Below are 13,367 nucleotides of genomic sequence, written 5' to 3' on the forward strand. Positions count from 1 at the left end.
AGCTCCCAGTGTGTGCATTTGTATTGCCTCACTGTCTCAATTTAAAATAATCTTCCCTCCCTTCCTGATGTATATCTGTACTAGCATGGGAAGATGTCCACGATGTGGTATGATTTGCAGATTACAAAACATATATTACGGGATGAACATACGTTTACTTTTTATACTTCATACTTTCCTTCCTTCCTTCCGTCCGTCCTTCCTTCCTTCCTTCCTTCCTTCCTTCCTTCCTTCCTTCCTTCCTTCCGTCCTTCCTGTTGACGTTCAATATGATTTTATATTAGTTTCAGGTATACAGCATAGTGGTACATAATTTATGTGGAGTGATTCCCCCCTTAAAGTCTAGTACCCACCTTGCACCATAGTTATTACAGTATTATTGACTATATTTCCTATGCTGTACTTTACATCTCCTTGACTGTTTTGTAACTACCAATTTGTACTTCTTAATCCCTTCACCTTTTTCACTCAGCCCCGCAACCCCCTTCCCATCTGGCAACCATCAGTTTGTTCTCTGTGTCTATGAGTCTGCTTCTGTTTTGTTTGTTTATTTGTAAAGCAATATTTCTTATTGGGCTGTGTTTAAATGTATAAATTCATGTCTTGGGGAAAAATCTGAATTGAACTTTTAAACTCTGCACAACCGCTTATTAAATATTCATATGATACTGAGATCCCTGGTCAGAATAAGGAATCCAACAGCAGATCTTGTAGACTTTCCTGGTAGTTCTCCAAGTTGATTGCCTGTCTCTTCTCTCCCTTGTAGGAGAGCTAAATAGTTAGTGGCCGCTCCCAGGAACTCCACTTAGCTGTTCTGCAGTTAACAAGTCTCATTTCCTTATCACAAATGCGCATGGGCGCGTGTGTAGGCGTGCACACCCAAACACACACCCCTACCCCTAGGTGAGGACATTTTTATTATCAGTCTTCTTTTTCTTCATTCTATATCTGGTGATCTCAGAACTTTCGGGAACCGAGTAATAGCTTCTCTTCATGAAATGCTTAGAGACCTCTTTATAATAGCCCAGCATTATGGTCCCCTGATAAAATGTGTTAAATAAAAAATGTTTTTAGATATTGCTAAGAATGCATATATAATCTATCCTCACAATAAAATACACCACAACTGTTAATATGCCTGATGTATATCTGTACTAGCATGGGAAGATGTCCATGATGTGGTATGATTTGCAGATTACAAAACGTATATTACAGGATGAACATACGTTTACTTTTTATACTTCATTCAACAAAAAAATTTTTTAAATGAATCAGTTCTTTGGCATACATTGTAGTTTTTGGTAGCTGTTTGCATTTTTGCATCCTATTCCTTCGATTAGAATTTTTTTTTCTGTCTAGTGAACTCCTGTTTATTCTTTTAAGCGTAACCCGTGAAGCTCCGCCTGTCTGGAGAGACATAACTTCTTTTAAGCACTGGTGCCCTCTGTCTTGACCTCAGTTGTACCACTCATAGCATTGTCATGGAATGATTCATTTATATAAAGGTCTTTCTGATAGATAGTGAAATCTCATCACCAAGCCTGGGTTCGAGTACGTGACATGGCCTCAAATAAACAGAAGAATGCCCCTTTGTTACTTCATGTCACTCTAGGCCATGAGTTGAAGTGCATAGAGCATTTTGAGAGCTCTTTTATCTCCTGTGTGTGATAAAGTAACATCGGATGTATTTTGTGGTTCCAGTTCTTTGATTCTTACCCATATGATTATTAAATTTTTTTGCAAAAACAGTTTTGTTGACGAATAATTTGTGTATCATAAAATTCATCCATCTTAGGTGTACGATTGAATGGTTTTTGGTAAATTTCCAGAATTGTGCAATCATCACCACAATCCAATGTTAGAACAGTTCTGCTACCCTAAGAAGATCCCAATTGAGGTATTTTTAAATATTGACGGAATTGTCCAGAAACTTCTGTGAGAGGGGTTGAAGTGGATGACCTGAAACTGTGCCATTGTTTCGACTCCAAACTCTAGGGCTCGGCATGTTTGGAGGAGTCCTAGATACTTAGTGGTGCCACATTCTAAAATAATAGTGCCTACTTCTCATAAGGGGCATAAATTTCCTCTCAGAGACAAACTCTTGCCATGCTCTATGCTAGGTCCATTATATTATACATTACCCTATTTGAGCCTCAGAATATGATAACCTATAGATACCGTCTTCATTTAATACATGAGGACACTGCCAGGAAGGATCAGGAACTAACTCGAATCACACCGCTAGGAAGCGGAAGGCCTACGATCAAACCTGTGGCCTGACTACATACCACACTTGTCTTAAACATTCAATCGTAATATATTGAGCAATGCTTATGCTCCTATAAAAGACAAACCTTAGGAAACGTGTTAGCAAATTTGAAGAGTGAGTATTTAATCTGAGAGGAAAAGGGGTGACCGTGTTGAAAGGATAAGCTCTGAAATCAGCTTTTTCTTCAACTTGGTTCCATGTAGTTTAGTTTGAGGCCCAGTGAGCACATTCTGAATTGGCTCAAGCAGACCTAGGAAAGAGAAGAAACAGGATCATATTTTAAAAATGACAAAATATTGAGGCCATTCGGACCGTCAGTATCATTTCTGACTGAGTTTGCTTTGGGGGATCGTTTATTTTTTAAATCTTAAAATATTAACATTGGGTTGGTCGTTAGCAGTGCAAGTGGTCAGTTATATCAGTTGGAAAGAATATTGATCTGGCTGCTGTGACAGAGATCTCCTAATGGCTTAAAATAGAAATTCGTTTCTCAGATAAAGAGCTGGGCAGGTAGTCAGAAGTTTGGCATAGTAGCTTCACAATCAGTAAGCATACTGCCTCTTTATATCTCATCACTCTGCTACTGTTAGCATGTGGCTTTCTTCTCGGCTGTTTTAGCTCCTTCCATCACATCTACATTTAGCCATGAAGAGGAAGAATAAGTAAAGAGAAGGACTCGCATTTTTTTTCCTCCTCTACAGGCATGACCAAGAAGTTACACGTATTACTTGTGTTCACATATTATTAGGTAGAACACAGTCATATGGCTACGTGCTCTAAGAGAGAAAGTAGAAAATATAGTTTTTATGGCAGGCAATGAGGGTGGGAAAGAGGCCATATATATATCCAGCTGAAAATTCAGTTGTTACGTAGTATGGAAAGAATGAACATTGGAGGCCAGTTGGCAGTCCCTGCCCCATGAGTCTATGAAGATGAGTTTAATATGAATAGCGTAGCCTTACATGTTAGAAAGAGGGAGATACAGAATGCCCTAGACCAAATTCTTTCTTATGATCTCTTCTTTTTCATGTGGGCCAGAAGATTTGGCCAAGTACTTGTGTTGAAATGATTCCCCTAGGCTTTGAAGAGACTTCTTTGTCTGTTTCAAAGTTGGCAGTGTGTCAGTCTATCTTTTATGATGTGGTGTCAGTTGGAATTTGTGTTTTTACTGGAAAAGTATATGCAACAGCTTCAAGGTTGATATCTGGGTTCTGAGTACTTTATCTGGGTAAAGTCTGGATGCATTTTCTTTATTTAAAATGTTTCTAGCTGAGTTGTATTCCATTGTGTGTGTGTGTGTGTGTGTGTGTGTGTGTGTGTGTATTTATGTATACACCACATCTTCTTTACCCATTCATTTATTGATGGACACTTAGGTTGTTTCTGTATCTTGGCTATTATAAATAATACTGCAGTGAACATAGGGGTACATATATCCTTTTGAATTAATGTTTTCATATTCTTTGGGTAAATACCTAGAAGAGGACTTGCTTGGTAGAATTCTTGGTATAGTTCTGTTTCCCATAGTGGCTGTACCAATTTATAATCCCACCAACAGTGTACGAGGGTTCCCTTTTCTCCACATCCTCTCCAACTCTTGTTATTTCTTGTATTTTTGATAATAGCCATTCTTAAAGATAAATTATTGCCATTTGCAACAACATGGTTGGCTCTTGAGGATATTATGCTAAGTGAAATAAGTCAGATGGAAAAGGACAAAAATCATATGCTTTCACCTACATGTGGAATATAAAACAAAAAGGAAAGAAATGAACAAACAAAACAAAAACAAACTCATAAATACAGACAAAAGATTGGTGGTTACCAGATGGGGGAAGGGTGAAATGGATAAAAAAGGTTAAATATATGGTGCCTAATAGAAACCAGACTTTTGATGGTGAGAACACTATAGTGTATACAGAAATCAAATTGTAATGTTGTATACTTAAAACTAATCTGTTATTAATTAATGTTACCTCAATACAAACAAATCAGTAAAACACAGCTCTAGGGGGTATTTCTCAGAAAAAAATATCTTATCAGAATGCTATTCTAATTTAGACCTAGCATTTATTATTCAAGATAGAAAGTTAAAAATTCCTATGCTTTTCATGCGTGCAAACTTTTCTGTGACAAAACAGCATTTATTTCTTAGAGAATTGATGATATCTAGGAGTCAAGAACTCATGTTTTAATCTCAATACTTTATAATGTGGCCTTGACTAAGCCAATGGATACCTTTACTTTTCTTAGTCAATAATATCTTAAAATAGAATTTAGAAGTAGTGTCTCTTATCATCTTATGTGTGTTTAGCCAACAATTATGAAGTCCTTTAAAAATGCAAGTGTCTTTTTTTCATTATTGGTTGCTTGAGATCACAGATAACGTCAACTTTCTTTAAGGATTTAGAGTTTTACTTACAACTAGCTAGAGCAACAAGAAAAATGAATGTGAAGGTAATGCTTAATATTTGCAACATGTCACTTTATGGTATTCTTCTAAAGGCTTTTTTGATAGGAAAAGATCATTAGAGCTCTTGAGATTAGAAAGCTAAAGTAATCTTGGTAGGCAGGATATTTGTTGTGATAACCTATGTCCTTTTCTGAGAATGTATTTTGGGAGACGTAGATTTCAACCTACATCCTTAATTATTTGAAGATCTTTGTGTCAGTATTACATTGCCAGGCAAGACTAATTTTAGCCAAGTTCACTAAAAGTATTCCCAACATTATCTTGAATAATTTCATTTGGCTCCTTTTCTTGGCATCGCCAAATTATATAGACTATAAAATGAACTGCTGTCTATGGAGGTGGTAAGTGGTTTTGTGATTCCTCTCTTGTTTGTGTGGGTGGGTTCTCTTCACTCTTTATCTCTTGCATCCTCAACCATCACGAATGTTTTGTTTTTCTCTTTTGCAGATGACACAGTTGGTGCTGCCTGGCATGGTAGAAAGGTGAGTCATGAGCTCACACACAAACACTAGAGACTAGAGCTCATGATTATTTATAGGGAGAATCCTTTCTTTGAAAAATTCACCGAAGTGACTAATGAACCTATCCTCCGTGTCTTAGGGACAGAGTAATGTGCTGGGTGAGTCACACGGTGGTGCGTGAGTCATCTGGTTGTGGAGGCTTTTTCCACTTGATTCCCTTTTTATTTCCCTCTCTAGGGTTGTGGTGGTTCCTTTAGATCGGGATAAAAAGTCTGCCTGAGTCACCATCACTAACTCAATTGCCTGGTATTCTGAGGGGGTGGATAGAGTTCGTGGGATATTCCCGGGAATACCTTCTTAAAGCTGTATGCTCTCAGAGCCAAAATCAATGGAGTTTTCATGAAGCAAGACCCCCATCCTCTGGTTTTTCCATTCTTAACTGGGAGCAATGATGAATGAGCCATTGGGGCTCATTTAAAGTGATTATAAAATGTTAAACCCACTCTTGGAGGAAAAGGCTATGTCCACTAGCCTCATTGTTCCATTTTAAATTGGATTCCACTGAATCACACTGGTTGTCTTCATTTTAATTGAGTAATGTGTTGTTGAGTTCTTACATTTGAAATAGCAGAAAGTGTAAAATTGTAATTAAGCTCCGTTCCTCCCTTGGAAAAGCCCAAGTGATGGCTAGGCCTTCAAAGAAAACCTGTTTTAAAAAAGGCTAGGCTCGCATCTTGAGCTAGCTTGATGATCATTTGCTAAATTTAGGTCTCCACTGTCATCCTCTTCTGCAAAATAGCTTTGAGTTTAGAAGACATCCACAGGAATCACAGCTTTGAAAAGGGAAAATCCAAGGACCCTACTTCTGTGAAGAAACATCTGTGACAAGCCTCAGGCAGGGGTTCCCCCTAAGGTTTATTGAGTACGTATTATGTACCAAGTGTGCAAGAACTTGATACACGTTAACTCATTTAACTTAGGTAGTCTCCCAGCCTGATACAGAGGAGGTTACTGAGGTTAGAAATCTATTTTCTTTTGGCATCTACAGAGACCAGCTGAGAAACTACTTCTTAGCAAGGCTTTTGTTTGTAATTCCCTTTTATATGTAATTTTGTATATTTTAATTGCTTTATTTGAGTAAAATTTCCCTTTAAAACCTTCAAACTGCTTGTGTTGGTTTTCAGGGAGGGTGCCTTCATGGCTAGATATGAAAGGGACAGTGATCAAACCAGACCAGAACCCAGAAAACTGCAGAGAATTAGGGCAGACAGAATAGAACCCAGGAGGGATGAAATTTGAGCTATCATCTTAATCCTAGTTTTGACATCTGCAAGTGACACTATATTAATTCAGGATAGTAAGTCCATCCTTTAAATAAATACTTTAAACCACAGAGGTATTATAAAAGGAATTTTTAAGTGTGTTGGTAAAAACCAAATCAAAAGAGGTAATGGTTGTGAAACCATTTGCAGATCATAAACTACAGGATTCAAAGAGTCACAGTCTTTAAGTACTTTAACTGTAAACCGCACCCCCCCCCGGCACCTCCCCCCCACCGTCCCCCGCTTGACATAAAAAGTGAGAGTCAAAGAAATTTGGTGCCACGAAGCTACGTAACCAGTTAGTAAATGCACAAACAAAAGGAACAGGAACTTCACTACTCTATCTGTGGACCTGGCAGTCATGATCACAATTATAGCTGGAGCATGAGATAAAAACAAAGAATGCAAAGAAAAGGATGCATCCATTCAACAGGCATTCATTGAATAAAGTTTTTCATGGTGTATACAGAAGATGCATTGGATTCTTGCCTTTAAGAAATCAAGTTGATTTTAAACTGAGGTTGAGAAATGATCTGGTGGAAAGCTGTCATAGGCTGCATTGAAACTGACATCGTGGGGGTGATGGTGGCACTGTGAAGAACTAATAAGAAATGTATGAATCAATACTTTTGGTTAGGAGAAGAAACAGCTGTGTTCGCTTGAATTAAAGTTACTAATTGTATCAGTTGAACTAGGCTAACTGCAGTAACAGACCACTCCCAAATCTCAGTGGCTTCATTCTATAAAGGTTGATTTTTCCTTCACATCACAGCCAACATGGATCAGTGGTCGGGGCTCTGCTCTACCCAGTCATTCAGGGTCCCAGGTTCCTTCTATCTGGGGCGCCAATTCTTACCCCCTTGGACCTTGCAGTTCTCCACTGAGTCCTCTGGATCCAGCTAGCGATGAGATAAGAGAAAATGGGATGACTTTAGGGGAGGTTGCATGTGCGAGGCCTGGAAGTGGTGTACATCACTTCTGCCCACATTCCATTGTCCAGAACTTAGAAGCTACAACTAGCTGCATGGGAGGCCAGAAATGTTGTCAATTGGGTGCCCAAGAGGAAAGGAAAACTCCAGGTTAACAGATCATTTGCAAGGCCTTACACATTAGAAGCGATTTTATCGTAGCCTGCCCTTTACACTGTCCCTTTACAATGTCGTATTTCTTGTGGTTGGTTTCGTAGGATTCACATCTCCAATGAGTCACAGCAGAGTCCTTTACAGAGATCTTTTGTTGTTGCTGTTTTCCTCTTTCACTGATTCTGCTTCTGATGTTCCAAACCTTCTAGGACTATGGCCAAGGGCCACTGGCTATTGCTAAACAAGTATCGTAATCAAACTGAGGTATCGTTACTATAGAAGTAGAAAGTGCACAATTACATTATAGAGGAAACTTGCTCTTTCTACTTCCCTGGAATTATAAACATTGTGTACAGCTGGAGCCAGGAGGTGGTTGCCATAACAACCATGGAAAAGCTAAAAATAGCTTCTTTCATACTGTATTGCTTAAGGTGGAATTATGACATGTTATGGTGTTTTAGAGCAGGCAATTTTCTTTCATGTGGTATATGTTTGCAAACTTTCTTCAACAAAGCAATGTTTTTATAATGTACTTGGATTGCTAGTTCTAATTATATACCTGACCCCTGTGTTCCAGAATTCTTTGCTGACAGAACCCTTGTTTCAATATGTTTCTTAGTCTACTTGAGAGTCTGTTAGGAACTGTCTGTTCCAATTTCAGTATTATATTTAAGCTTAAAAAAAAAAGTAATGACCCTTCAATAGCTCACTTATGCACTCCCTGGTAAGAAATAGAAATATGAAGAATTGTGATAGTCTTTCTCGCACAATCTCCCTTGCCAGCCATCAAACTCTACGTGCGGTTAGCTGTCCACATCAGGATTGACCCTGCGTTTCAGTTCTTCGTAGCAGCGTTTACACCTCTCCACCTCTCCCCACCTGCAGTGTGGGGCAGTGACGAGGTTCCTGAGGAAGGCAAAAATCAGGGACTTATCTCAAAGGGACCTATCACTTCCTCTAAGAAAATAGGATTTTTCTAGAGCTGTGGACAGCGGTACTATAATAGTCTATTGGAATAGTGAGACTTTTTTTTAACTCCAGGTGACAATGAAGGAGAGCGTTATGATGGGGAATTTCACAGGTCTGAGGGAATTCTGGAGAGCAGAGCTATAGGAAGCTATAAATGCAAGATGCTGAGTTTTATAGGGTTGGGTGAGTTTAACGTTTGGCTTGTGAGAGGGCTACGAGTTGGAGAGAATATGTTTATATGAAAAGGCGCTTCCTTATCAGCAGTGGTGTTTTCTGCTCTGTTTTTGCAGCATTTTAGTTCTAGTAGATCCTCAATAATTTGTGCCACTGAGACTCCATCGTGTGGCTGTTAGCAAGTAAGCAATGTGATGAATTAAGAATGTTGTATCGCAGAAAATATTACTTGACTTGTTTATTTGGATTATTTGTCATAACATACTGGAAATGTGAAGTGTGAGCAATGATGCTTCTTAATGTACCTTCCAATCTTAGAATTGTTCCCCAGGTCCTTGGAAAATGAGAGATTACCAGAGTTTGGTTTAGTGTTTGTTTCTGTGTGTAATTAAGTGCAGCCCATTTTGTCTTTCTGCTTGGTATAACAGAGTTGTCATGAGTCTGGCTGTGCCATGGAAACTGGTTTGACGTCACTGATTCTGCTTAGATGAGGATTAAAGCCAGACAAAGTAGTCAATTCTAAAGACGAGTCCTTTGTACCCTGCATTCCCAAATGTTCATCCCCATCTCTGCCTAAAGAATAGGTCCTGTATACAGTACAAGGATTAAGGCAGCTATACCAGTGTGTTATTTATGATTCAGACAAAACTAAGTTGAATATTATTATCCTTGGCGAGAAAGGGAGAGAGAATTGTGCTGCTCTTGTGCGTGGGTATGGGAAGAAGGCTTTTGTCAGACAAATACGTGTGTTTGGTAGCACAGAGTTTTGTAGAAGGGGTGTTTACTGTCATTTTAGTACAGTTATAAATGCTTTCCTTTTATTTACTTAACGTCTGGTGCATTCTTGATTTATACTTTGTTGGTCTTATGTTTGTTTTAATGTATTTTAGAATGCAAATATTATGTTTTGAATAAAGCGCCCTCAAATTCTGACTTTGCTAATTCAAACTAACTCTACCTTCAGGGTAGAATATTTGAGACACAAAAATATCAGATGGCTCAACGAGTAAATAATTAAAGGAGCATATCTGAATAATTGTGACATATTTGATTATTGGTCTGTTGTTTTTAAAAATGGGAAAGAAGTTTTTGTTATCTTTAAATGAATTTTCCTGTATCGAAATCATTGCTTTGGTGAGTGAAGTTTTAAGAGTCTGTTTTGGTGAAGGTCAAGTTCTAAATTTTAAAATGTATTTGATAATGTTAAACTTAAATTTTGGAAGACTGTAAAATTGTAATTCATTTGTGAGGAATGAAATTAATAAAAGGTAAGATTCGTGTCGAAGGGCACACATAACCACCCTGGCCAGTTTGAGGGTAATGAGTGGAGCACATAATCCAGCTGACAGAAACAGCAGGGGTAGCCCTCAGTAAACACATCACGCCCGTGACTGCTTCAGACTGGCTTCTGCACTTGTCTGAATAAGTGGGGACCTAGCGATTCCTGGTTATATGCAAACAGGTGAAAATAAACCACTACCTAAACCTACAAGGATGCTTGGGGCTCAGGAAAGTTGTGAGGGGTACAACTTGTCAGGATTTTGGGTTACTTCTCAGAAAGCTTATGGTGTTATATAAAATCCTGTAGCTCTCTTAGTTTCCACTGGATTGGGTCTGCACTGAGCTCAGTGAAGGTCACCCATTCCAATATGTCATAAATATATTTCCCTTTCTCTCTTTTTTTTATATAGATTTGTCGAGATACATTTCACATACCATAAAATCCACCTGTTTGTAAAGTGTACAATTTGGTGGTTTCTAGTGTATTCACGAAGCTGTGCGGCCATCACCACAATCTAATTTTAGAGCATTTTCAACACCCAAAAAAGATAAATATTTTAAATTCGTACATTAATACTATATTAAAAGTCTCCAGTAACAAAACTGGAACTAGTCCATTTTGATCAAAGGAATTTCTCACAACTATAGATAAAGTGAAATTACTAGATATTTATTGCTCATTCACTAGTTTTTATCTTAGAGTGATTGGCTTCTAACTCCTGATAGACACTCTTCCTTTCTTACCTTAACATTTAAAAAGAAAAGGTTTTTCTGTCTTTGTGAGAGACACAAGCAAAAAACACAAGAATGATACATTGACTAAATTCCAACTTTCTTCAAAACGTTAATTTAACCTTTTTAAATTTGAGATTTGATTTCCGTGACCAAAATGTTAATGGATTTTACTGATTAGGAAAGTATGTGTTACTAATAATGACTTAAATTAAAAAATGAAAACAAAAAATAACAACTTGTTTCCGGTGACACACTAAGCTGAGGATCCAGACTTCTGTTTGACGGTTGAAGTGGCATCTCGCCTAGAGGCTGGCAGATGGACTGGGTGACCTTTGGGGATTATTTCTTTTCAGGTTTATGTCTAAAATAACTTAGATACCGTTTAATCATGTTTCCCTTATTATTTTGCACAAAAAGGGCCTATATAGTCCTTTTTTTTAATATTGAAAAAAAAAATAGGCCTTGAGGGAAGTAAATTTAGATGAAAAATAATGAGAAACTAGGTTGAAGCAAGGAATCTGATCTGTGAAATCCACTAAGAGGTGGATGGGTCAGGTCGCAGTAGTCGAAGAAGTGGACCAAGCCCCATGAGAAGAATGGATTGAGGTGGAAGAGCTGATTTTTAATTCTGTTTAAAATTCCTAAAACTCTAATTTCACACTCCACCAAACCCACATATGCTTGCTACCTACTAGTATATTCACAGCATTGCTTTCCTCAAACTAATTTTCATTTATTTGTAGAATTAGTAATTCAGGGTAACTTTCTGACTTTTGACTTTCAGTAGTCTCTAAAAGTTACAGTAGAGATTGAGCTTTGTCTTTTGGCAAAAGAGTATGGTTTGATGCACTGTAGAGTTGCATAATGTTAAAGTCAGCTCTTCATTTAGCACCTGAATATCTACAACCCAGGGAAAGTAGGAGGGCAGGACATAATCTTCATTCATTGCCGGAAGGTTTTATTAAGCACCAGTTACATGCTCAAGACTGTGCTGCGTGTTTTGAGGAAAAGTGAGGACAGACGCTGTCCAGAAGCTTATGTTGAGGAAGGAAAAAAAATATATAGAATGATTAAATATATATAGAATGATTAAATACAGCAAGGTCGTATGTGATGATATGCCAAAATAAAAGCATGCAAGGAGTGTGAGAGTTAAAAGAGTGTGTTACTAAGGCTGAGAATTCTTGGTGCCGTGGCCAGAGAAGACCGCAGAGGGTAGACATCAACTCCAGGAACCTACAGATTTGATCCCATCGTGCCCCAGATTACTAAAACCAAGAAATGAGCTAATTGCACACCAGAGCTATTTTTAGTTGATTGAGTTATGCCTTATTCACTGACCAGACGCGTCACAGGCTGATGAAAGGCAAGGAGAGAGATGTGTTAGAGAAACAGCTGGGTCATTCTGTTTCAAGTCTACAGCTCCATCTGTAATTCACAAGCAATTGTGTATCTGATTTCATTCTGTTTACTTGGTATATTTTCTTTTTTAGGTCTAAAGGGGTAATTCTGAACATGTCCTCTGCCACTGGCATGGCCCCAGTTCCACTGTTGACCATCTACTCCGCATCCAAGGTGCATAGTCCTTTAGTAAATAATGTCAAAATGAGAGCGAGGAATAATTTTCAATCTCAGAAATGAACATAGAACTTTCTCAAAGTTTTATTCTTGGCAGTTTTCAAATGGAATGAGAAGGAAAATACCCAACCCTAGTTTTAGGGCAACCAGAGCCTATTAGAACGATTGATGTAAACTTTACAAATGTGACACCAAGATCAAAGATCCACAGATTTTTTTTTTTTTTTCTCCCAGTAGTTTATGGTGTTAAAATTGATATTTGTACTTTCCAGAGAGAGCCGGCCTAGGTCAGTTAGCTCGGTTGATCAGAACATGATGTTAATGATTCTGAGATGGGAGATTTGGTTTGTAAGTAAGTCACCTGCATACAGCATCAGTTCCAAGTCTGCAGAGCTGAGTAGGATTGCAGACAGCACATAAGTACACATAGTAGATGCAAGATAGACTGCGTGAGACTGTGAGTATTTTGCCACATTATTCAGAATTCACAGATATTTATTGTTACTTCTGGAGGAAGACAAGAATTTTCCAGACCTCTGTAAGATGTCATAATTTTATACAACATCATCGTTCACCTCTTCACATTACTACTAGGAAAATAATTTAGAATATATTTCTTACCGCCTGCAGGAAATAGCATCATCTTCATATACATCGTTGAAGCATGGGAGACATCTATGAAATGAAAATGACCACTGAGATGCTGAAATTCAATAAGCTTTTAGGGGAAAAGGAGCAAAATATAATACATGATAAGAATGTACAATATGTCAGGGACGGAAAAGAGCAAAATTCCTGCCTTTTTTTTTCATTTGGCTTTTTGTCCACTGGAAAAATATAAACTGTGACTACCATCTTTTGAAAAAGCTTGGTACCACCCTCAACCCCTGCAACCCACTTGCTTTCTGTATCTCTGAAACGTAACAGTGGGCATGTTTAAAATGAACACCATGTTTCTTGGAGTGACCGGTGAACTCCAACTGCTTACCCGTTCTGCTCCATGGACATGAGACTAATTATTGG

General features: G+C 38.1%; 1 protein-coding gene and 1 long non-coding RNA gene across 2 annotated transcripts in view; one reads left to right on the forward strand and one right to left on the reverse strand.

Moving 5' to 3' along the window:
* HSD17B12 (hydroxysteroid 17-beta dehydrogenase 12) overlaps positions 1-13,367 on the forward strand; it is a 139,627-nt gene that overhangs the window by 114,706 nt on the left and 11,554 nt on the right. The window contains exons 7-8 of the mRNA XM_011356846.2: positions 5,190-5,224; positions 12,260-12,341. Coding sequence (XP_011355148.1) covers positions 5,190-5,224; positions 12,260-12,341 — 117 coding nt within the window. The remainder of the gene's footprint in view (positions 1-5,189; positions 5,225-12,259; positions 12,342-13,367) is intronic.
* The window catches only part of LOC111737785, a 37,251-nt gene that overhangs the window by 3,307 nt on the left and 20,577 nt on the right, over positions 1-13,367 (reverse strand). Inside the window, exon 2 of the long non-coding RNA XR_002779562.1 lies at positions 2,355-2,519. This is a non-coding gene — a long non-coding RNA (uncharacterized LOC111737785). The remainder of the gene's footprint in view (positions 1-2,354; positions 2,520-13,367) is intronic.

This window comes from Pteropus vampyrus, unplaced genomic scaffold (assembly GCF_000151845.1).
Source record: "Pteropus vampyrus isolate Shadow unplaced genomic scaffold, Pvam_2.0 Scaffold31, whole genome shotgun sequence".
Taxonomy (NCBI): Eukaryota; Metazoa; Chordata; class Mammalia; order Chiroptera; family Pteropodidae; genus Pteropus; species Pteropus vampyrus.